Here is a 26,301-nt window from a genome sequence, read left to right on the forward strand (position 1 = left end):
GCAGTACAGGGGGGTCCTTATCCACCGGGGGAAATTTCTCGGCAAGACACCGGCACAGTCCAGCCTGGCTCCGGGACCTTTTCCGGTGCAATCACCACCGAAGACAACTTGCCGGGCTGTAAAAAGAAAAGGCTTGATCTTCGTGAAGAGGCATTTCCTGTCCTGTCTGGGGCCCATAGATGAGATATTAATCAGGCGCAGGCCCCTCCCCCCCCCTCCTCCCCCATGTGTGAGGGAGCACCCTCCCACCTGATAGGGGGAGCACCCCCACATCTGATAGGGGGAACACCCCACCCTCCCACCTGATAGGGGGAGCACCCCCACACCTGATAGGGGGAACACTCCACCCTCCCACCTGATAGGGGGAGCACCCCCACATCTGATAGGGGGAACACCCCACCCTCCCACCTGATAGGGGGAACACCCCCACATCTGATAGGGGGAACACCCCACCCTCCCACCTGATAGGGGGAACACCCCCACACCTGATAGGGGGAACACCCCACCCTCCCACCTGATAGGGGGAACACTCCCACCTGAGCTGCACCACATTCCGCCACCTGAAAGACGGGTGCACCTGCAGCAGATCTCCCTGAGCTTCCCGCATGATATGACCCCCCCTCACCCCAGCGTAAGTTTTATTAGCGGGATCAGAAGCTCCAGACCTCAAAGCTGCACTTTGGTTGTAGGAGCCTCAGTACCCCATCCACCACCACACATATATACAGTATGTGACAAAAGTAAGTACACCCCTCAGTGACATTTGTGTAAATCTTTTCTTCTATCTTTTCATGTGACAACACTGAAGAAATGACACTTGTCTACAATGTAAAGTAGTGAGTGTACAGCTTGTATAACAGTGTAAATTTTCAACACACAGCCATTAATGTCTAAACCGCTGGCAACAAAAGTCAGTACACCCCTAAGTGAAAATCTCCAAATTGGGCCCAAAGTGTCAATATTTTGTGTGGCCACCATTATTTTCCAGCACTGCCTTAACCCTCTTGGGCATGGAGGTCACCAGAGCTTCACAGGTTGTCACTGGAGTCCTCTTCCCCTCCTCCATGATGACATCACAGAGCTGGTGGATGTTAGAGATCTTGCGCTCCTCCACTTCCGTTTGAGGATGTCCCACAGATGCAGGGGTCTACTCACATTTGGGAGATACTGTACATTCCCCTTTCCAGCATTAGAAGCAGCTTTATCCTTCACATTCTCTCTTTAACTCATGGCCCTACTGCTCTCCATACTCACAGATGTAATACAAGCATGGCTTCCCAGTACATTTTCCTTCACAGGACCAGGTACAGAGTCCTCGCATCAGCCGAATCTGCCAAAAACCTAAAAGGTTCTTCCACTCCATCTCATTAATAAGTTGAGCAGAGCAGCCCTCCGCCATTTTCCTTCTGTGACGTTCCTCCAGCTTGCTGGGGAGGGAGGCAGAGGCCGCCATTTCCTCTGGTGAAGCAGATCCTGAGGTGGAAGGATATCAGGGGCAGCATCCAGGACCCTCTCCTCACTCTCCACCTGTACTGCCGATGCTGAGACTTTTCCACGATTGGTGTCATCCTTCATTTTCCTGAACCTCTCCTCATTCTGAAACTTCTTGAATGTTTTCATCAGATTCTACTGCTTCTTGACATCTTCCAAAACGTTCATCTCTGGTTTCAGACTCTATCGCTTACTGCTCCATGCTTTATCATGCACAGCTTTCTTCTTTCTGTAATCAGTTTTCATGCTCACAGAAATTTCTTCTTCCTTTGCAATCCAAACTAAATTTTCATCAATCTGGTTTCTGAAGGAAGGTCTTCTGATGACACAGCTTGGTATCGCAGCTTAGATCCCTCAGGGGACCATTGCCTGGATCATCTCCAGAATCTCTCATCCTTAACGGGGCCAGCAGCAGATCTAACCCCCCTAGTGTCTGGAGAGGGAGATTTTCTCTGGTGCAGAGACTGATGTGACTGACACCTTAGGACATGTAAAGCCCCTCCAGTATTCCTCCTCTCCAGAGCTACTCTCTGAAACTACTAGGTTGACCTGGACTCCAAAGATTCCCCACTTGGATGAGGACCTGGATCTTTATTATCCCTCAGACACACCACCTATTCCTCAGAGCATTGGTCCTGCTGTACAATCTAGTGCACTCTCCTAACATTGCCATGCTCAGGTAACCTCCAGTGAAGAGTGCCAGCTTCAGAGACCCTTGCAGTCATCACCCTCCTAAAGAGCCCAGCGCCTGCTAGGTTTGGTCAGATAGGACTTTGCAGGTTTCCATTGCTGACAGCTACCTGTCATTGGTGTTACAAGGCTCTTCAATTCCTACCCTCAGTTAAAAGGCCTGAACCCTGTGAGTTGTCGGATCCCTGGTCATCAGAGAGTTCAAGAGTTCATCTCATTTCTGGGGGTGTAGGGAGTGGGTGGAAGCCCCCCTTAGGATGATCTTCCCTTCTATTCATTCTTGACCCTTTTCAACCCCCTTTTTGGCCGCCATGGCTCTGGTCCATGAGCAAGACAACAGGACCTGTCTTTATGGACCAGGCAGTTTCTGGTGTGAGCCATTAGTCTTTTCAGGAGAAGGGGACAGTCCTTTTTCTCCCTGCCCCCACTCACTGCAGTGTCACCATCCCTGGGGCTTCCCTCTGGTACTCCAGAACATTTTGGTTCCTCCATGATGGGGGCCCCCGCCTCGAGTCAGATTTCTGGTTTTGGAAATCATCTAGGTGTTGTAACCCCCTTTTTCTTATGGGAAGGAGTGGGGAGCGGACATCCTCTTTGTGACAGGACAAGTAGTCTGGTCCCTGCAATGGACAATGCTGAAAATGGTAGTCTCCACCATTACTTTCTCCCCAAAAGAGAATGCCTTGTAATCTGCTTCTCTTCAACTTGCAGCCTCCACACCGAGGGCAGAGGTTGGTGCTCCTCAGATCTAATGTGGCGGGCTGGCAGCCCTACCTGGCTTGTCCCTTCAGATGGAACTCACTGGCTTTCTGCTTCTGGGGACAATATATTCAGAGGACTTTATCAGACCTGACCGCCTGGTAACAGGTCTTTTGGTGTGGTTAGTCCACAACTGCTTGGGGACAGTTCTACAGGTGCTTCCTGTTCTACTTGTGATCTTAGTAATGAGGCTAAAACTGGGTACAGCTGATTTTTTATTTTTAACCAGCGGGTTGAACGAAAAAAAAACAAACCTCAGACTCCTGTATTCACACAAGGAAGGTGGACGTAGGGATCTAACCCACTGCATTGTTTTCCTGGTTCTCCAGGAGGACCATTTGACAGAAGTTGGCCTAATGATCGTCTTCTATTGAACAGAGAGGGGTACACATGGATCGAAGTTTGGTCGGTTCCTGCTAAACTGGCTGAATTTTGATACAAGGTACCTATATTATGATTCCTGTACATCAGGCTGGGTGAACATATCACCAACATAAGGCAAGGCTTTGATAAGCACGGGGGCCTCTAGACACTACGATTTGTGCAGAGACCCTAAGGGCACCATTTTTATTGGTAAAGAAAAATATGTCCCCTATTGGCGTGGCAGTAATGGCAGGAGAACCATTTCTAGATCCGAAACAAACTGGATCTATAACTTGGTTCTCCTGCCCCCCACTGGTTTGAACATAGAGGGGGACATCAACTGTTTTATTCATAACTGTTGATGTCCCCCTCGGTTCATTTAGAATATTCATATTGATTTTTTTCAGTTGGATGTTTGGCTATATTTGTTATGGGAACTCAATTTTGTTTGGGCGCAGCGTCACACGACTGCGCAATTGTCAGTTAAAGTGACGCAGTGCCAAATCAGAAAAAAAGCTCCGGTCAGGAAGGGGGGGGGGTAAAAACCTTCCGGACTGAAGTGGTTAGACAATGGTGATATAATGACCATATACTTATTGATAATATTGTATCTTCTCCAGTCCTGTGTGAGGGGGGCCGTTCAGTATTATTGTCGCACATTGTTGGTCTTGTGGGTGAAATCTGTATGACAACAAATGTGGCTGCTGTGATCCCGGGAAAGTATTTACACCCCCCCCCCGATCACTCCGGTAAATTAATCTTTCTTCAAATGTACATAGTAGGTGAGGTTGAAAAAAAGACACAAGTCCATCAAGTCCAACCTATGTGTGTGATTTATGTAAATTGATCATTTCTGTTCCCCCCGCGACACAAACTTTGTATTCCTTCCGGCCGGTGAAATTCAGAGGATCGTCTTCCCGAGGGCGATCGTGTTCTAGAATTCAATTACCACAAATATTATTACCCAGTCATTGGGGCCTCTCCCCTCCCCCCGGGGGTATTTGACAAATAATAAAAGTTGCCATGTTGATGTCTTCGGGGGGCGAATGAAATATTAATCACCAGAAATCCGGCTTCTGTAGAACGTTGTAAATGAATAAAAGTTACTTATTTTATTGGGAGATATTTATCTGTTGGGAAGAAGGGAAATTATAAATCAGACTATATAGGAATCTCCTGCCACAGACACACCCTCCCCCACCCCCCCCCCCCCCCCCACCCCCGTATATCAGGGCGGAGCAGCGAGAGTCCGGCACACGATTTGGTGGAAAAGGTTTTATTCTGAGAAATCTCCGATACAAATCTGTGCCGAGGAATGTGATCATCAGATCCGCCCTATCATACAGAAGGGGCGGAGTCCAGGACAAGTCAGGTGACCAGATCCCTACAGAAGGGGCGGAGTTCAGGACAAGTCAGGTGACCAGATCTCTGATATCGTATAGAAGGGGGCGGAGTCCAGGACGAGTCATGTGACCAGATCTGAGATCCTACAGAAGGGGCAGAGTCCAGGACAAGTCAGGTGACCAGATCTCTATCGTATAAAAGGGGGCGGAGTCATGTCACCAGATCTGAGATCCTACAGAAGGGGCGGAGTCCAGGACAAGCCACACCTCTCAGAACGTCCACCCTGATTGGGTGTTGAGTATGAAGTTGGGAGGAGAAGCTCCGATCCTCTTCAGTGAAACGCGCCGACATGAGCCATAGCGCTCCCCATCTTCATATTCCTCTTCTCTCCGAACCCCAAAGAGATTCCATACTGGGATTTTGGTTTTTTTTAGAAAAAAAAAAAAAAATAAAACAAAATAAAAAACATTTCCTTCCATGAGTGGAGGGAATAGAAATATCTCTGACAGTCACATATTGCAGTCTGTTAGCTCCGGCTGATGATGAAGTCCTGCCCTCTCTGGGGTGGGAGGAGACTAGCGGGTGAATTGTCGCCCGTCGCACGGCCGCTCCGGTTGAAGTGTTTGAAGATCTTCGCTTTGTAGATGGTTTTAGGCTTCTGATAGCCGAATCCCCCTCCCCCGCCGCGCTTCTGGAGCCTCTTCCCTCCGCTGCTGTTCACATCTGAGAGAAACCGGGTTCAGGAAAACCAACCGAGAACCAGTCACACCCCCCAAAATATCCGACCAATGAGAGAACCCCCCTCCAACCAATGAGAGAACCCCCCCTCCAACCCAGGAATATCCGACCAATGAGAGAAACCAGGTTCAGGAAAACCAGTCACACCCCCCAAAATATCCAACCATTGAGAGAACTACCCCACCTCCAACCATTGAGAGAACTACCCCACCTCCAACCATTGAGAGAACCACCCACCCCTCCAAATATCCAACCAATGAGAGAACCACCCCCCTCCAACCAATGAGAACACCCCCTCCAACCCAGGAATATCCAACCAATGAGAGAAACCGGGTTCAGGAAAACCAACCGAGAACCAGTCACCCCCCCCCCCCCCCCCAAAAATCCGACCAGTGAGAGAACACCTCCCCCTCCAACCCAGGAATACCTGACCAATAGAGAACCGCCCAACAATATCCGACCAATAAGAGAACCACCCCCCAACCCAGGAATGTCCGACCAATGAGAACCAGTGTTCAGGAAAACCAACCAAAGCATCCATCCCTCCCCCACACTCCAGTGGTGGAAGCTCTGCAGCGGAGACAACGGCTGGGAAGTGACGTCACCCATAGCGTTACTATGGGGCTTCTGCTGTCGGCTGTCCTCTGCAGAGCGGATCGGGTTCAGGAGAGGCATGTAGAGCGATTTCTTCTCTACAGGACTAGATGGGTCAGTCTTCGATCGGGGGGTCTGGAGGTGTAGAGATTTTAATGACTTCCCCTTTAAGGGTGTAAAATTAAAGTCAATCTTAAACCCTCCCCCAAAATTTAGTTTTTTTTAACCCCCCGATTACCTGGTTCCAGGCTCAGGTAAGGTCGGGGTCCTCAACTGTGAGGCCACAGATCAGAGCCGTGTGGTGGGCAGAGTGATCCAGCACAACCTGCACTGTCACCCTCTGACCACCAGATGGCACCACAAAGGAGGAGAGCCGAGGACAGGATCTCATGGAGTACTGGGGGAACTCAAGCTGCACCCCTCCCCCAGGTGACAAATCACAACCACCACCCCGGTCCGTGAAGGGACAGCTGGCCTCTGGGGACTGCAAAGTTCAGGTACTCACCCAACGTATCCTGATGTGATCCCCTCCCCCCACCTTTCTTTACATCGGGAAGCTGCAGACTCTCCGGGTTCAGCCAGCTGCTCTCCCGATGTGCCACTAAGCCCCTCCTCCTAATGAAGGACTACGCCTCCTGGGATGTGACGTACGTATCCCAGAATGCACCGCGGGTACCGCGCCCGTCAGTCACAAAGGCCAATAGCATCTCAGAGGAACACAAAGATGATAGAATAGAAAATTCCGCAGAGATTCTGAACCAAAAGTGGGACTTCCCTTTTGGGTGGAGCTCCACTTTAAGGTTCAGGATCCACCAGATCCTCTCTGTACCCCAAAAACTACTTCCAGCACCCAATAATCTGAGATTGTATCCAAGTTTGTGCAAAGCTCCCCCTCCCCCACTATGAACGGCTGACGCATTTTCATACTTCTGAAGACTTGTTTTAGGGGACTTCCCCTGTCCATCCTCCTGCAGGCAGACATATAACCCAGCAGTCTCTGCATTGCTGTGTCCCTCAATGGAGAAGGAAGGAATACTCGTATATAAAAGGATACTGAGGTCCACGAATGGTGGGATCCGGAACCCGAAGGACATGCAGACTTTCGGCAGATCCAGAGTTGTTGACGTCAAATATCTGCTTGTGAGAGTGCGAGTCGTAGGCCCTGATGTACGCTTTGTACGCTTCCTGAGCAGACTTGTGGAGGTAATAATTCTTCTCTATCAACTTCTCCAACTGGAGGAGGAAAGAGACTGTCAGAGCCAGCAAGAGACCACACACCCGGAACCCACCAACCAGAGAGAAGAGACACCCGGAATCCACCAGAGAAGACAACACACGCTGAACCCACCAACCAGAGAGAAGAGACACACCCGGAAACCCACCAACCAGAGAGAAGACCCACCTGGAACCCACCAACCAGAGAGAAGACGACACACACGGAACCCACCAACCAGAGAGAAGACGACACACACGGAACCCACCAACCAGAGAGAAGACCCACCCGGAATCCACCAGAGAAGACGACACACGCGGAACCCACCAACCAGAGAGAAGACACACCCGTCACCCACCAACCAGAGAGAAGACACACCCGTCACCCCACCAACCAGAGAGAAGAGACACACCCGTCACCCACCAACCAGAGAGAAGAGACACACCCCGGAACCCACCAACTAGAGAGAAGACACACCCGGAACCCACCAACCAGAGAGAAGAGACACACCCGGAACCCACCAACCAGAGAGAAGAGACACACCCGGAACCCACCAACCAGAGAGAAGAGACACACCCGGAACCCACCAACCAGAGAGAAGAGACACACCCGGAACCCACCAACCAGAGAGAAGAGACACACCCGGAACCCACCAACCAGAGAGAAGACCCACCTGGAACCCACCAACCAGAGAGAAGACGACACACACGGAACCCACCAACCAGAGAGAAGACCCACCCGGAATCCACTAGAGAAGACGACACACGCGGAACCCACCAACCAGAGAGAGAACCCACCAACCAGAGAGAAGAGACACACCCGGAACCCACCAGAGAGAAGAGACACACCCGGAGAACCCACCAACCAGAGAGAAGAGACACACCCGGAACCCACCAACCAGAGAGAAGAGACACACCCGGAACCCACCAACCAGAGAGAAGAGACACACCCGGAACCCACCAACCAGAGAGAAGAGACACACCCGGAACCCACCAACCAGAGAGAAGAGACACACCCGGAACCCACCAACCAGAGAGAAGACCCACCTGGAACCCACCAACCAGAGAGAAGACGACACACACGGAACCCACCAACCAGAGAGAAGACCCACCCGGAATCCACCAGAGAAGACGACACACGCGGAACCCACCAACCAGAGAGAAGAGACACACCCGGAACCCACCAACCAGAGAGAAGAGACACACCCGGAACCCACCAACCAGAGAGAAGAGACACACCCGGAACCCACCAACCAGAGAGAAGAGACACACCCGGAACCCACCAACCAGAGAGAAGAGACACACCCGGAACCCACCAACCAGAGAGAAGAGACACACCCGGAACCCACCAACCAGAGAGAAGAGACACACCCGGAACCCACCAACCAGAGAGAAGAGACACACCCGGAACCCACCAGAGAGAAGAGACACACCCGGAACCCCACCAGAGAGAAGAGACACACCCGGAACCCACCAACCAGAGAGAAGAGACACTCCCGGAACCCACCACCAGAGAGAAGAGACACACCCGGAACCCACCAACCAGAGAGAAGAGACACACCGGAACCCACCAACCAGAGAGAAGAGACACACCCGGAACCCACCAACCAGAGAGAAGACACACCCGGAACCCACCAACCAGAGAGAAGACACACCCGGAACCCACCAACCAGAGAGAAGACACACCCGGAACCCACCAACCAGACAGAAGACACACCCGGAACCCACCAACCAGGGAAGAGACACATCCGGAACCCACCAACCACTACCACCTACCTGTGACTGGATGTCCGAAATCTTACTCCAGGAAACTCAAACTCGCTCAGCGGGACCTACAGAGAGAGAAAAATACATTGCAGGGAGTGGGGGATGGGTCTACGCATTCTTCATATTTAACCTTAACACCACCCCCCCCCCCCCCAAAAGAGGGCTACCCACTTACCTTGGCTTGTTTCAGGAAACGCAGGAATCCCAGCTCCTCCGGGCGGAGAATCAGAAGAGCATGGCCCCGCCCATCGATCCCACGGGCCGTTCTGCCAACCCGATGGATGTATTCCTGATAAGAGAAGAATAATGGAGGTCGTTACACGAGCCCCGACCCTACCCTACGTATGGCCTCACCCCCCCAATCTGCCCTCCCAACGTATGGCCCCAACCCCCCCCCCCCCAATCTGCCCTCCCCACGTATGGCCCCGGCCCCACCCCCCCACAATCTGCCCTCCCATGTATGGCCCCCCTCCACAAACTGCCCCCAACCCCCCCCCACAATCTTCCCTCCCTACGTATGGCCCCAAAGTCCCTGTTTGTAATCCCTGTGTGACCCCAATCTTTCCTTCCTACATGTGACCCAACCCCCCAGGCTCCCTCCATCCCATCCTGGCTGCACAGTCACCTTGGGGTCATCGGGAGGGTCGTACTGGATAATCCAATCCACCTCCGGGATGTCCAGTCCTCTGGCAGCGACATCAGTACAAAGGAGGATCCCGGAATCCGCATTACAGAACTGGAAGAAGGTGGTGGTACGTTTGGTCTGTTTCTGCTTCCCCTGAGGATGAAGAGGAGAAATGGTCAGAGGGGCAAGGAGCGGTCCGAGGGCGGGGGGGGGGGTGGGGGGGTGCAGGGCGAGGAACGCTCAGAGGGCGGGGGGGGGGTGCAGGGCGAGGAACGCTCAGAGGGCGGGGGGGGGGTGCAGGGCGAGGAACGCTCAGAGGGCGGGGGGGGGGTGCAGGGCGAGGAACGCTCAGAGGGCGGGGAACGCTCAGAGGGCGGGGGGGTGCAGGGCGAGGAACGCTCAGAGGGCGGGGGGGGGTGCAGGGCGAGGAACGCTCAGAGGGCGGGGGGGGGGTGCAGGGCGAGGAACGCTCAGAGGGCGGGGGGGGGGTGCAGGGCAAGGAACGCTCAGAGGGCGGGGGGGGGGGGGTGCAGGGCGAGGAACGCTCAGAGGCCGGGGGGGGGGTTGGTGCAGGGCGAGGAACGCTCAGAGGGCGGGGGGGGGGGTGCAGGCGAGGAACGCTCAGAGGGCGGGGGGGGGGGGTGCAGGGCGAGGAACGCTCAGAGGGGGGGGTGCAGGGCGAGGAACGCTCAGAGGGCGGGGAGGGGGGGTGCAGGGCGAGGAACGCTCAGAGGGCGGAGGGGGTGCAGGGCGAGGAACGCTCAGAGGGCGGAGGGGGTGCAGGGCGAGGAACAGTCAGAGGAACGCTCAGGGGGCGGAGGAACAGTCAGAGGGCGGGGGGGAGGAACAGTCAGAGGGCGGGGGGGAGGAGCGGCCCAAGGGCGGGGGGGAGGAGCGGCCCGAGGGCGGGGGGCGAGGAGCGGCCCGAGGGCGGGGGCGAGGAGCGGCCCGAGGGCGGGGGCGAGGAGCGGCCGGAGGGCGGGGGCGAGGAGCGGCCCGAGGGCGGGGGCGAGGAGCGGCCCGAGGGCAGGGTGGGTGGGTCGAGGAGCGGTCCGAGGGCGGGGGGGTGGGGTCGAGGAGCGGTCCGAGGGCGGGGGGGGGGGCGGTCAAGGAGCGGTCCGAGGACAGGGGGGGGGTTTGGGGGGGCGAGGAGTGGTCCGAGGGGGGGGGGCCCAGGAGCAGCCCGAAGGGGGGCGGGTTTGGTGGCCAGGAGCGGTCCGAGGGGGGGGGGGCCAGGAGCGGTCCGAGGGCGGGGGGGATGGGGTTGGTGGGGGGTCGAGGAACAGTCAGAGGGCAGGGGGGTGGGGGGGGCGAGGAGCGGTCAGAGGGCAGGGGGGTGGGGGACGGTCAGAGGGCGGGGGGCAAGGAGGAGCATTCAGAGGGTGGGGGGTAGGAATGGTCAGAGGGCAGGCGGGGGAGCGAGGAACGATCTGAGGGTGGGGGGGGGTGGGAATGGTCAGAGGATGAATATTAGGAGTGGTGAAGAACGATTAGTGGTGCCTCCAGAGGAATGGAGTTCTGGAGGGAGAAGATTCCGGACTCACATGAATGGCCATCACTGGTAAGTCGATGTAGTTCAGAAGCTCATAATGAAACTTCACTGACATGCAGGAGGAGAAGAAAACCATCATCTTCTTCTTCCGATTCTTCTTCAGGAAGGTGAAGAGCAGCAGGAAACGTTTCTCAGAGGAGCACACAACATATCCCTGACATGGGACAGAAGAATAGTGAACACACAAGACCACCCCACACTGTCCTGAACACCCCCCACAACCTCCTCTACACCTCCCTACCTGCTCCAGGCCATCCACAGTGGCCGTGTCCTTGTTGTCATCCACCCCCACATACAGCGGCTCCTTCTTCAGTGAGATCCGAGCCAAGTCCTCCACCTTCCGGGTCTGAGTGGCAGAGAACAGCATCGTCTGCCGGCGTTCTGCAGGAAAAAACATATGAGCGTTTCTATGCCATGACCTTGTATACCAATATGCCCGATGCAAGATAGAACGTACCTGAAATCCACCCTACTCCCACCATAGACCTCCCGAGAATGGACACACCCACCCTTCACCCTACTCCCACAAGAGACCTCCGAGAATGGACACACCCAACCTTTACCCTACACCTACTATAGACCTCCGAGAATGGACACACCTACTATAGACCTCCTGAGAATGGACACACCCAACATCCACACTACTCTCACCAGAAACCTCCCGAGAATGGACACACCCACCCTTCACCCTTCTCCCACCAGAGACCTCACGAGAATGGACACACCCAACAACCACCCACCATAGACCTCCTGAGAATGGACACACCCACCCTTCACCCTACTCCCACAAGAGACCTCACGAGAATGGACACACCCAACAACCACCCACCATAGACCTCCTGAGAATGGACACACCCACCCTTCACCCTACTCCCACAAGAGACCTCCGAGAATGGACACACCTAACCTTCACCCTACACCTACTATAGACCTCCGAGAATGGACACACCCAACATCCATCTTACTATAGACCTCCCAAGAATGGACACACCCAACATCCACCCTACTCCTACTATAGACCCCCGAGAATGGACACACCCACCCTTCACCCTACTCCCACAAGAGACCTCCGAGAATGGACACACCCAACCTTTACCCTACACCTACTATAGACCTCCGAGAATGGACACACCTACTATAGACCTCCTGAGAATGGACACACCCAACATCCACACTACTCTCACCAGAAACCTCCCGAGAATGGACACACCCACCCTTCACCCTTCTCCCACCAGAGACCTCACGAGAATGGACACACCCAACAACCACCCACCATAGACCTCCTGAGAATGGACACACCCACCCTTCACCCTACTCCCACAAGAGACCTCACGAGAATGGACACACCCAACAACCACCCACCATAGACCTCCTGAGAATGGACACACCCACCCTTCACCCTACTCCCACAAGAGACCTCCGAGAATGGACACACCTAACCTTCACCCTACACCTACTATAGACCTCCGAGAATGGACACACCCAACATCCATCTTACTATAGACCTCCCAAGAATGGACACACCCAACATCCACCCTACTCCTACTATAGACCCCCGAGAATGGACACACCCAACATCCACCCTACTCCTACTATAGACCCCCGAGAATGGACACACCCAACATACATCCTACTTTAGACCTCCGAGAATGGACACACCCAACATCCATCTTACTATAGACCTCCGAGAATGGACACACCCAACATCCACCCTACTCCTACTATAGACCCCCGAGAATGGACAAACCCAACATCCACCCTACACCTACTATAGACCCCGGAGAATGGACACACCCAACATCCACCCTACTCCTAGTATAGACCCCTGAGAATGGACACACCCAACCTCCACCCTACTCCTACCATTGAACCCACAGAATGGACACATCAGACCCGGGACAGTGGACTCACCCACCACAGAGCCCTGCGAATGGACACACCCACTATTGACCATAGCCCCAGCTCCATACCCCCAGTATTACAGATTTGGGGGGCACTCACTCGGTAGCAGGCCGATGATCTGTTTCATTTCTTGCTCAAAGCCGACCTCCAGGATTCTATCGGCCTCATCGATCACAAGGCACTGCAGGTTCTTGTACATGAAGCCAGGCGTGTTCTGCAGGAGTGAGACACACGATAAATCTTCTTATAGCAGACATCAATTTGTACCTCATTGGATCACCAACATGACCCCATGTAAGAGCCCCCTCCCCCCATCATACATGGCTGCCAGAATTACTCGCCATGCTGCACCACATAACCCAATCAGATGCTGGAGAGACCCCGGCACAGCCAATACCTGCATGTGGTCCAGCAATCTCCCGGGTGTGGCCACAATAATATTGATGCCATTGGCCAGTTTCTGGGCCTCTGCGGAGCGATTGCTCCCCCCCATTATCAGGCCGTAGGTGTGGACCATGGTGGGCCATCAGCTCCTTCAGAACGCCGTACGTCTGCATGGCCAGCTCCCTGGTGGGGGACAAGATGAGGACCCGGTTCCTGAGGAGACAAGAAAATCATTATCGCTATAGAGACCACAACACCAGACAGGGACCGGCCGGGGGGGGGGGGACCCAATCTGATCACTGAGGACACCAGACAGGGACCGGCCGGGGGGGGTGGGAACCAATCTGAGCACTGAGGACACCAGACAGGGACCGGCCGGGGGGGGGACCAATCTGACCACTGAGGAGAACACCAGACAGGGACCGGCCGGGGGGGGGATAACCAATCTGATCACTGAGGACACCAGACAGGAACCGGCCAGGGGGGGTGGGGAACCAATCTGAGCACTGAGGACAACACCAGAAGACAGGAACCGGCCGGGGGGGTGGGGAACCAATCTGAGCACACCAGAAGACAGGAACCAGTTCTGAGCATTGGGGACACCACCAGACAGGGACCTGCCAGGGAGGGGGGGGGCGGGGGATTGGGGACACCAATCTGAGCACTGAGGACACCAGACAGGGACCGGCGGGGGGGGATATGGGGGGTTGTGGGGGAACCAATGTGACCACTGAGGAGAACACCAGACAGGGACCGGCGGGGGGGTTTGGGGACACCGATCTGAGCACTGAGGACACCAGACAGGGACGGTGGGTCGTCAAACCAATCTGAGCACTGAGGACACCAGACGGGGACTAACCTGACCACTGGGGAGAGACAAGGAGGACCTGTCATGGTGCAGAGCCCGTCCTGTACACAGTATATAGTGAACACCTCATATATGGGCGGGATCAGACAATGATCAGAGGTCGGCACCAATCACTGAATGTGGGTGTCACTAGGGAGGCAACAAGGAGGAGGATTCCACCCCTTATAATGCCCCAATGTGTCATCCATGTAATCTGCAGAACACCGGGGGGGGTGGGGGCGGTCTCATCTGTTCTATAGATACTATGATAGGTGGATTCCCTCCCCCAGGGGGCGGTCTCATCTGTTCTATAGATACTATGATAGGTGGATTTCCCTCCCCCGGGGGGCGGTCTCATCTGTTCTATAGATACTGTGATAGGTGGATTCCCCTCCCCAGGGGGCGGTCTCATCTGTTCTATAGATACTGTGATAGGTGGATTCCCCTCCCCCGGGGGGCGGTCTCATCTGTTCTATAGATACTGTGATAGTGGATTCCCCTCCCCCAGGGGGCGGTCTCATCTGTTCTATAGATACTGTGATAGGTGGATTCCCTCCCCGGGGGCGGTCTCATCTGTTCTATAGATACTGTGATAGGTGGATTCCCCTCCCCGAGGGGCGGTCTCATCTGTTCTATAGATACTGTGATAGGTGGATTCCCCTCCCCCGGGGGCGGTCTCATCTGTTCTATAGATACTGTGATAGGTGGATTCCCTCCCCCGGGGGGCGGTCTCATCTGTTCTATACAGATAGGTGGATTCCCCTCCCCCAGGGGGCGGTCTCATCTGTTCTATAGATACTGTGATAGGTGGATTCCCCTCCCCCAGGGGGCGGTCTCATCTGTTCTATACAGATACTGTGATAGGTGGATTCCCCTCCCCCGGGGGGCGGTCTCATCTGTTCTATAGATACTATGATAGGTGGATTCCCTCCCCCGGGGGGCGGTCTCATCTGTTCTATAGATACTGTGATAGGTGGATTCCCCTCCCCCGGGGGCGGTCTCATCTGTTCTATAGATACTATGATAGGTGGATTCCCCTCCCCGGGGGGCGGTCTCATCTGTTCTATAGATACTGTGATAGGTGGATTCCCCTCCCCCAGGGGGCGGTCTCATCTGTTCTATAGATACTGTGATAGGTGGATTCCCCTCCCCCGTGGGGGCGGTTCTCATCTGTTCTATAGATACTGTGATAGGTGGATTCCCTCCCCCAGGGGGCGGTCTCATCTGTGCTATAGATACTGTGATAGGTGGATTCCCTCCCCCGGGGGGCGGTCTCATCTGTTCTATAGATACTGTGATAGGTGGATTCCCCTCCCCGAGGGGCGGTCTCATCTGTTCTATAGATACTGTGATAGGTGGATTCCCCTCCCCCGGGGGGCGGTCTCATCTGTTCTATAGATACTGTGATAGGTTGGATTCCCCTCCCCGGGGGGCGGTCTCATCTGTTCTATAGATACTGTGATAGGTGGATTCCCCTCCCCCGGGGGGCGGTCTCATCTGTTCTATACAGATAGGTGGATTCCCCTCCCCCAGGGGGCGGTCTCATCTGTTCTATAGATACTGTGATAGGTGGATTCCCCTCCCCCAGGGGGCGGTCTCATCTGTTCTATACAGATACTGTGATAGGTGGATTCCCCTCCCCCGAGGGGCGGTCTCATCTGTTCTATAGATACTGTGATAGGTGGATTCCCCTCCCCGAGGGGCGGTCTCATCTGTTCTATACAAATACTGTGATAGGTGGATTCCCCTCCCCCAGGGGCGGTCTCATCTGTTCTATACAGATACTGTGATAGGTGTGATTCCCCTCCCCGGGGGGCGGTCTCATCTGTTCTATAGATACTGTGATAGGTGGATTCCCCTCCCCGGGGGGCGGTCTCATCTGTTCTATAGATACTATGATAGGTGGATTCCCCTACCCGGGGGCGGTCTCATCTGTTCTATAGATACTATGATAGGTGGATTCCCCTCCCCGGGGGGCGGTCTCATCTGTTCTATACAAATACTGTGATAGGTGGATTCCCCTCCCCAGGGGGCGGTCTCATCTGTTCTATACAGATACTGTGATAGGTGATTCCCTCCCCCGGGGGGCGGTCTCATCTGTTCTATAGATACTATGATAGGTGGATTCCCCTCCGCCGAGGGGCGGTCTCATCTGTTCTATAGATACTATGATAGGTGGATTCCCCTCCCCCGAGGGGCGGTCTCATCTGTTCTATAGATACTATGATAGGTGGATTCCCCTCCCCCGAGGGGCGGTCTCACCCATACAGGACGGACATTTTTCCGGATTCTCACCGTTTCTCGGCATGAACTTCAGTTTGTAGACGAGTTCTATGGCCGGAATCAGGAAGGCCAACGTCTTCCCACTCCCAGTACGAGCCGCAGCAGAACGTCTCTGGAACAAGAGGAGATTGTGTCACATGACTCTGGAGGAGGAGGGGAGAGGGGCGGAGCGGTGGGTGGGGACATATAAAACAGACGCACACGGTGTCCTCACCTTCCCTCCAGAAGAGGCCGGATAGTTTTATGCTGAATCTCCGTCATGTGAGTGAATCCCATCTCATCGATCGCTCTCAGCGTGTTCTCATCCACCAGACTGGACAGCGAGGAGAACGACTCCTCCTCAAAGGCTCCTAAAATGGAAATATTTGTCACATGATTGCAGAGAGGAGGAGGAGGAGGAGGGAGCGCCGCCACGTGACTGAGGAGAGGAGGGGAGCAGGGAGCGCCGCCACGTGACTGAGGAGAGGAGGGGGAGCAGGGAGCGCCGCCACGTGACTGAGGAGAGGAGGGGGAGCAGGGAGCGCCGCACGTGACTGAGGAGAGGAGGGGGAGCAGGGAGCGCGCCACGTGACTGAGGAGAGGAGGGGGAGCAGGAGCGCCGCCACGTGACTGAGGAGAGGAGGGGGAGCAGGGAGCGCCGCCACGTGACTGAGGAGAGGAGGGGGAGCAGGGAGCGCCGCCACGTGACTGAGGAGAGGAGGGGGAGCAGGGAGCGCCGCCACGTGACTGAGGAGAGGAGGGGGAGCAGGGAGCGCCGCCACGTGACTGAGGAGAGGAGGGGAGCAGGGAGCGCCGCCACGTGACTGAGGAGAGGAGGGGGAGCAGGGAGCGCCGCCACGTGACTGAGGAGAGGAGGGGGAGCAGGGAGCGCCGCCACGTGACTGAGGAGAGGAGGGGGAGCAGGGAGCGCCGCACGTGACTGCGGAGAGGAGGGGGAGCAGGGAGCGCCGCCACGTGACTGCGGAGGGGGAGGAGGGGGAGCGCCGCCACGTGACTGCGGAGGGGGAGGAGGGAGCGCCGCCACGTGACTGCGGAGGGGGAGGAGGGAGCGCCGCCACGTGACTGCGGAGGGGGAGGAGGAGCGCCGCCACGTGACTGCGGAGGGGGAGGAGGGAGCGCCGCACGTGACTGCGGAGGGGGAGGAGGGAGCGCCGCCACGTGACTGCGGAGGGGAGGAGGGAGCGCCGCCACGTGACTGCGGAGGGGGAGGAGGAGCGCCGCCACGTGACTGCGGAGGGGGAGGAGGGAGCGCCGCCACGTGACTGCGGAGGGGGAGGAGGGAGCGCCGCCACGTGACTGCGGAGGGGGAGGAGGGAGCGCCGCGCGTGACTGCGGAGGGGGAGGAGGGAGCGCCGCCACGTGACTGCGGAGGGGGAGGAGGGAGCGCCGCCACGTGACTGCGGAGGGGGAGGAGGGAGCGCCGCCACGTGACTGCGGAGGGGAGGAGGGAGCGCCGCCACGTGACTGCGGAGGGGGAGGAGGGGGAGGAGGGGAGCGCCGCCACGTGACTGCGCATAGGAGGAGGGGGAGGAGGGAGCGCCGCCACGTGACTGCGTATAGGAGGAGGGGGAGGAGGGAGCGCCGCCACGTGACTGCGTATAGGAGGGGGAGGAGGGAGCGCCGCCACGTGACTGCAGCATAGGAGGAGGGGGAGGAGGGAGCGCCGCCACGTGACTGTGCATAGGAGGAGGAGGAGGGAGCGCCGCCACGTGACGGAGGAGGAGGGAGCGCCGCCACATGACTGCGGAGGAGGAGGGGGAAGAAGGGAGCGCCGCAACGTGACTGCGTAGGAGGAGGGAGCGCCGCAACGTGACTGCGTAGGAGGGGGGAGGAGGGAGCGCCGCAACGTGACTGCGTAGGAGGAGGGGGGAGGAGGAAGGGGGAGGAGGGAGCGCTGCCACGTGACTGCGCATAGGAGGAGGGGGGAGGAGGGAGCGCCGCCACGTGACTGCGCATAGGAGGAGGGGGGAGGAGGGAGCGCCGCCACGTGACTGCGAAGGAGGAGGAGGGAGCACGGCCACGTGACTGCGCATAGGAGAGGGGGAGGAGGGAGCGCCGCCACGTGACTGAGGAGAGGAGGAGGGGAGCGCCGCCACGTGACTGCGGAGAGGAGGAGGGGGGAGGAGGGAGCGCCGCCACGTGACTGCGAAGGAGGAGGAGGGAGCACGGCCACGTGACTGCGCATAGGAGAGGGGGAGGAGGGAGCGCCGCCACGTGACTGAGGAGAGGAGGGGGAGGAGGGAGCGCCGCCACGTGACTGCGCATAGGAGGAGGATGCACACAGCTGATTCTATACCAGTACCTGTCAGGCCATCGGTAAACTCGGCTCCTCTTCATCATCATCCTCCTTCCCAGAATTATCCCCTCCGCCATCTTTATCCTTGGCGTCTGCATTCATCTCTGATTCCTCTTCATTCTTCACTCTCTTGGCGTCTAGGAGAGAAGATAAATATCAGGAACAGAAGAGAGAAAGGACTGTATATGCTCCACCCCGAGTAATACCAGACAGGACCATATGATGTGCTCCACCCCCGAGTAATACCAGACAGGACCGTATTATATGCTCCACCCGAGTAATATCAGACAGGACCGTATTATATGCTCCACCCCCGAGTAATACCGGACAGGACCGTATTAATGTTCCACCCCCAAGTAATACCAGACAGGACCGTAGTAAATGTTCCACCCCTGAGTAATACCGGACAGGACCGTATTATATGTTCCACCCCCAATACCGGACAGGACTGTATTATATGCTCCACCCCCGAGTAATACTGGACAGGACTGTATAGAAGATCAAACAGGATTTTTGACTTACCATAAGATTCTTTTCTTAAGCACCCTACAGGACACAGGAGGAGTATTCGGCTACATTGGGTTATACTGCTGCCTTCCGGAGATTGGACACTGACAAACAAGAGCTGGGCAGCCTGGTATAGCCCCTCCCACTCCAGCATGCCTCAGGTTTGTAGCAAGCAAAGTGGGGAGTGGATAATAAGAAAACAGGGGGAGGGGCCTGAGGTCCCGTAATATTCTCTAAGAAATATTATATTATACGGCAAGTCAAATGTTATTTTCTTAGTCACATTACAGGACACAGGATGGGGGACATCCAAACAAACATCCAACTGAGGGGGGTGGACAAAAGGAAATATATACATAAAACTATTTTTCAAAAATAAAAAACTGATAATTGGCATGTGCGTATGTATTCACCCCCTTTGTTATGAAGCCCATAAAAAGCTCTGGTGCCACCAATTACCTTCAGAAAGTCCCATAATTAGTGAAATGATGTCACCTGTGTGCAATCTAAGTGTCACATGATCTGTCATTACATAGACACACCTTTGTGAAAGGCCCCAGAGGCTGCAACACCTAAGAGAGAGGAACCACTAACCAAACACTGCCATGAAGACCAAGGAACTCTCCAAACAAGGAAGGGACAATGTTGGTGAGAAGTACAAGTCAGGGTTAGGTTATAAAACAATCTCCAAATCTTTGATGATCCCTAGGAGCCCCATCAAATCTATCATAACCAAATGGAAAGAACATGGCACAACAGCAAACCTGCCAAGAGACGGCCGCACACCAAAACTCCCGGAGCGGGCAAGGAGGACATTAATCAGAGAGGAGCACAGAGACCTAAGGTAACCCTGGAGGAGCTGCAGAGTTCCACAGCAGAGACTGGAGTATCTGTACATAGGACCACAATAAGCCGTACGCTCCATAGAGTTGGGATTCATGGCGGAGTGGCCAGAAGAAAGACATTACTTTCACCAAAAAACAAAATGGCGCATTTTGAGTTGGGAAAAGACATGTGGGAGACTCCCAAAATGTATGGAGGAAGGTGCTCTGGTATGATGCATCAAGGAAAACACTATGTCTGGTGCAAACCCAACACATCACCCAAAGAACACCATCCCCACTGTGAAACATGGTGGTGGCAGCATCATGCTGTGGGGATGTTTTTCAGCAGTCAGGACTGGGAAACTGGTCAGAGTTGAGGGAAAGATGAATGGTGCTAAATGTTGGGATATTCCTGAGCAGAACCTGTAGCACTCTGTGTGTGATTTGAGGCTAGGACGGAGTTTCACCTTCCAGCAGGACAATGACCCCAAACACACTGCTAAAACAACACTTGAGTGGTTTAAGGGGAAACATGGAAATGTGTTGGAATGGCCTAGTAAAGCCCAGACCTCAATCCAATAGAAAATCTGTGGTCAGACTTAAAGATTGCTGTTCACAAGAGCAAATCATCCACCTTGAAGGAGCTGGAGCAGTTCTGCAAGGAGGAGGAATGGGCAGAAATCCCAGTGGTGAGATGTGGCACCTCATAGAGCCTTATCCAAAGAGACTCTGAGCTGTGATAGGCGGCTCTACAAGTATTGACTTTAGGGGGGTGAATAGTTATGCACATTGACTTTTTCTGTTATTTTGTCCTATTTGTTGTTTGCTTCACAATAAAAAAAAAATAAAAAAATCATCAAAGTTGTGGGCGTGTTCTGTAAATTAAATGATGAAAATCATCAAACAATCCATGTTATTCCAGGATGTGAGGCAACAAAACACGAAAAATGCCAAGGAAGGGGGGTGAATACTTTTGCAAGGCACTGTATATACAGATTCTGGTCCCTCTTAGAAGAAAAAAAAAAAAAAAAAAAAAAAAAACTACAATGGTCGCTGTCAGACCCTCCATCAGAGGCCGCATATCACACTATGGAAGTGGTATTGAAAAACGAGCGTTCTAAATACCGAATCTGAGCCGTCTTCAGGCCGGTCACGTGACTCCATTTTCAAAACAACTTCATAGTTTATTGTGCCGGCCTCTAATAGAGGGGCGGGGCAAAGACTTAGAAAAACAGAGAGCAAAACCGACCAATCTGAGAGAAGCAAAATCATTGTGCAGCATTACTATGGAGAACGTCTGAGCAAACATCCCACCCCGTGTACCGTCTTCCCGGATTCTACAACACCTCCCCCACCAACAATGTACCCCCCCCTCCCCCACCAACAATGTAACCCCCCCCCCCAACAGTGTAACCCCCCCCTCCCCCATCAAAAATGTATCCCCCCTCCCCCACCAACGTAACCCCCCTCCCCACCAACGTATCCCCCCCTCCCCCACCAACAATGTAACCCCCCCCTCCCCCACCAACATGTAACCCCCCCCCTCCCCACCAACAATGTAACCCCCCCCTCCCCCACCAACAATGTAACCCCCCCCCTCCCCCACCAACAATGTAACCCCCCCCCCCGCCCCCCCCCCCCCCCCCCCCCCAACAGTGTAACCCCCCTTCCCCAACAGAATAACCCCCCTCCCCCACCAAAAATATATCCCCCCTCCCCCACCAATGTAACTCCCCTCCCCCACCAACAATGTAACCCCCCTCCCAACAACAATGTATCCCCCCCCTCCATGTCCTCACTCTCTGACCCTCATTCCTTCATTAGCTCTGCAGTCTGACACTCCTCTCCAGTATTTCATACATTAAACAGTATTGTGTGCCCCCCGGGTGGTCAGGGGCCACATCCGAGGCCCCCTATAGCTCATAAGTTGACAACCAGTTATCTAAGCAGTATGTGAAGGTTTGCTGTGGCCCCTCATAAGGGATGAGGTCTGTAGTAGGAACCCCCCATAGGAAGAGCCGCCATCTTACCTGCACTGCCATCCTCTGTCACCATCTTCCGTTTCTTCTTCTTCTTTCTCTTGGCGGGGGAGGGCTGGGGGTTCTCCTCATCACCTCCACTGACTGCGGCTGGCTGCGGGATGTCGCTGATCTCCTCCACCTTCTCTTCTTCATCTTCTCCACACACTCCTCTATGGGGACCTTCCCTGAGAAAAGAGAAGACAGAATGTCACACCAACCTCCTCCCACCAGATGAGCTCCAAACACTCCTCTATAGAGACCTTCCCTGAGAAGAGAGAAGACAGAACGTCACACCGGCCTCCTCCCACCAGATGAGCTCCACACACTCCTCTATGGAGACCTTCAATGAGAAGAGAGGACAGAGCGTCACACCGACCTCCACCAGATGGAGCTCCACACACTCCTCTATGGAGACCTTCCCTGAGAAGAGAGGACAGAGCGTCACACCGACCTCCCACCAGATGGAGCTCCACACACTCCTCTATGGAGACCTTCCCTGAGAAGAGAGGACAGAGCGTCACACCGACCTCCCACCAGATGGAGCTCCACACACTCCTCTATAGAGACCTTCCCTGAGAAGAGAGGACAGAGCGTCACACCGACCTCCCACCAGATGGAGCTCCACACACTCCTCTATGGAGACCTTCCCTGAGAGAGAGGACAGAGCGTCACACCGACCTCCTCCACCAGATGGAGCTCCAAACACTCCTCTATAGAGACCTTCCTGAGAAGAGAGAACAGAGCATCACACCGACCTCCTCCACCAGATGGAGCTCAAACACTCCTCTATAGAGACCTTCCCTGAGAAAAGAGAAGACAGAACGTCACACAGGCCTACTACCATCAGATGGAGCTCCAAACACTCCTCTATAGAGACCTTCCCTGAGAAGAGAGAACAGAGCATCACACCGACCTCCTCCATCAGATGGAGCTCCAAACACTCCTCTATAGAGACCTTCCCTGAGAAGAGAGAAGACAGAACGTCACACCGGCCTCCTCCCACCAGATGAGCTCCACACACTCCTCTATGGAGACCTTCAATGAGAAGAGAGGACAGAGCGTCACATCGACCTCCCACCAGATGGAGCTCCACACACTCCTCTATGGAGACCTTCCTGAGAAGAGAGAACAGAGCGTCACACCGACCTCCTCCCACCAGATGGAGCTCCAAACACTCCTCTATAGAGACCTTCCCTGAGAAGAGAGAACAGAGCATCACACGACCTCCTCCCACCAGATGGAGCTCCAAACACTCCTCTATAGAGACCTCCCTGAGAAAAGAGAAGACAGAACGTCACACAGGCCTACTACCATCAGATGGAGCTCCAAACACTCCTCTATAGAGACCTTCCCTGAGAAGAGAGAACAGAGCATCACACCGACCTCCTCCCATCAGATGGAGCTCCAAACACTCCTCTATAGAGACCTTCCCTGAGAAGAGAGGATAGAGCTTCACACCGACCTCCCACCAGATGGAGCTCCACACACTCCTCTATAGAGACCTTCCCTGAGAAGAGAGGACAGAGCGTCACACCAACCTCCACCAGATGGAGCTCCACACACTCCTCTATGGAGACCTTCCCTGAGAAGAGAGGAGAGAGCGTCACACCAACCTCCTCCCACCAGATGGAGCTCCACACACTCCTCTATGGAGACCTTCCCTGAGAAGAGAGGACAGAGCGTCACACCGACCTCCCACCAGATGAAGCTCCACACACTCCTCTATGGAGACCTTCCCTGAGAAGAGAGAACAGAGCGTCACACCGACCTCCTCCCACCAGATGGAGCTCCACACACTCCTCTATGGAGACCTTCCCTGAGAAAAGAGAAGACAGAATGTCACACAGGCCTACTACCATAAGATGGAGCTCCAAACACTCCTCTATGGAGACCTTCCCTGAGAAGAGAGAGGACAGAGCATCACATCGACCTCCTCCCAGCAGATGGAGCTCCACACACTCCTCTATAGAGACCTTCCCTGAGAAGAGAGGACAGAGCGTCACACCGACCTCCCACCAGATGGAGCTGTGCACAAGGGGGGGGGGGGTATTGAAGATAAATATTGGACTGGTGGTCGTTAGCATGGACCATAGGGTGAGTACATGGATTGAAAACTGGCTACAAGGGCGAGTTCAGAGGGTGGTGATAAATGGGGGTACTCAGAATGGTCAGGGGTGGGTAGTGGGGTTCCCCAGGGTTCTGTGCTGGGACAATCCTATTTAATTTGTTCATAAACGATCTGGAGGATGGGATAAACAGTTCAATCTCTGTATTTGCAGACGATACTAAGCTAAGCAGGGCAATAACTTCTCCGCAGGATGTGGAAACCTTGCAAAAAGACCTGAACAAATTAATGGGGGAGGGGTAACTACATGGCAAATGAGGTTCAATGTAGAAAAACCCAGTTAGACTTACGGTAACGGTATTTCCAAGAACCTTCCAGGACAGCTACTTGAGAGATGATCGGCTCTGCCCTCTACAGGAAACACAAATCAGATAGAATTTAAAAGGCCCCTCCCTTTCCTCTGACCCTCAGTTGTTTAGAAGATCAAGTAACCTCCACCGAAGGTGCACTCGGCAGAGGAAAAAAAAAATAGAAAACATAAAACACACCACCATCAGGAAAACATGGTTGACCAGTGAAAAAAATAGAATAGGGTGGGAATATAGACGCTGTCCTGGAAGGTTCCTGGAAATACCGTTACCGGTAAGTCTAACGGGGGTTTTCCCCCCTCACCTTCCAGGACAGCTACTTGAGAGGATAAGCAAGATTCTATACCTTAGGGAGCGACGACAGCCTGAAGCACTTTCCCACCAAAGGAAAGGTTCTGGCTGGAAAGCATCTGAACTCTATAGTGCTTGACAAATGCATGAGAGAAGGACCAGACGGCAGCTTTAGAGATTTCTTCCATGAAGCTCCCGCTCTTTCTGCCCATGATGTGGCCATGGATCTCGTTGAATGGGTCTTAATTCTAGAAGGAGGGGTGTGACCTGACGCATTATATGCCTCACAGATAGCTCCCCTTATCCACCTAGCAATAGAACTTTTAGATGCTTTGGACCCCTTCTTGGGGCCACTGAACAAAACTAACAGTTGGGAGGAACTCCTAAACCACTGGTCTTTTCTAGATAAAGTAGAAGACACCTCTTAACGTCTAAAAGACCAGACCTTTCCTCTTCCGCATTTTTTGGAGAGGTGCAGAAACTAGGGAGGACTACCTCCTGGGACCTATGAAAGTTGGAAGAAACTTTGGGTAAATAGAGTGGATCGAGTTTAATCACCACCCTGTCCTCTAAAATCCTCAGGAAGGGATCTTTACAGGAAAGAGACTCTAGATCCGGAATCCTTCGCCCTGACGTAATAGCCAAAAGGGAAGACAATTTCAAAGAAATCATTTTCAGGGAAGCCTCATGCAAAGTCTCAAAAGGAGCCCTTGTTAGTACATTTAATACCAACGACAGATCCCAGGGAGGAACATGTTTGAGGATCCTGGGAGTATGCCTAGATCTGACTAAAAGGAACCTCCTGACTAAGGGATCTACCGCTAGTCTTCTCTCTGAAAATAAAGAGCCCCTTTTCCACTCCCTCCTGCAGAAATCTAAAATGCAGGGAGTGGAAAAAGAATCTAAACCAGATTTCTTTGCCAGGAATAAAAGTTTCCCAAACTTTCCATAGATTCTTCTTGTGCCCAATTTACGGCTGTCCAGGACAGTCTGAATAACCCTTTATGAACATCCACTTAACTGTAGGATGCGCCGCTCAGCCTCCAGGCCGCCAAATGGAAGGTCTGTGGGTTTGGATGCAATACCGGTCCCTGATGAGTAGATCCTTTCGAACTGGAAGGGGCCAGGGAGGATACACAGATAGGGCCTTCAGAGAGGAGAACCAACTCCTCCTGGGCCACCAGGGGCAATCAGAATGACTTCTGCTCTGTCCTGAATAATTTTCCGAACCACTAGGGGCAAAAGGGGAAAAGGAGGGAAGGCATAGCCAGGCTGAAGTCCCAAGGAAGGACAGTGCATCCATCCCCAAGGACTCCGTTTCTCTCTCCAGAGAGAAGAACGCCGGTAATTTCTTGTTGAGACTGGAGGCAAAGAGATC

The 26,301-nt window shown here is 54.3% G+C and overlaps 1 protein-coding gene across 1 annotated transcript; it reads right to left on the reverse strand.

The window, feature by feature from the left end:
* Window positions 1-4,563: 4,563 nt before the first annotated feature.
* Window positions 4,564-22,301, reverse strand: DDX18 (DEAD-box helicase 18; the record flags this gene model as incomplete). Its single annotated transcript, XM_073634582.1, is given in 17 exon segments — window positions 4,564-5,248; window positions 5,251-5,370; window positions 7,034-7,097; window positions 7,099-7,212; window positions 8,968-8,999; window positions 9,002-9,023; window positions 9,134-9,247; window positions 9,584-9,736; window positions 11,128-11,289; window positions 11,377-11,516; window positions 13,137-13,251; window positions 13,435-13,551; window positions 13,553-13,634; window positions 16,542-16,661; window positions 16,766-16,911; window positions 18,863-18,984; window positions 22,209-22,301. Coding segments are annotated over 17 exon segments (1,742 nt in total), but the record flags the coding sequence as incomplete, so codon positions are not given.
* Window positions 22,302-26,301: the final 4,000 nt, after the last annotated feature.

The sequence above is a fragment of the Aquarana catesbeiana genome, linkage group LG06, assembly GCF_042186555.1.
Source record: "Aquarana catesbeiana isolate 2022-GZ linkage group LG06, ASM4218655v1, whole genome shotgun sequence".
NCBI classification, from domain to species: Eukaryota; Metazoa; Chordata; class Amphibia; order Anura; family Ranidae; genus Aquarana; species Aquarana catesbeiana.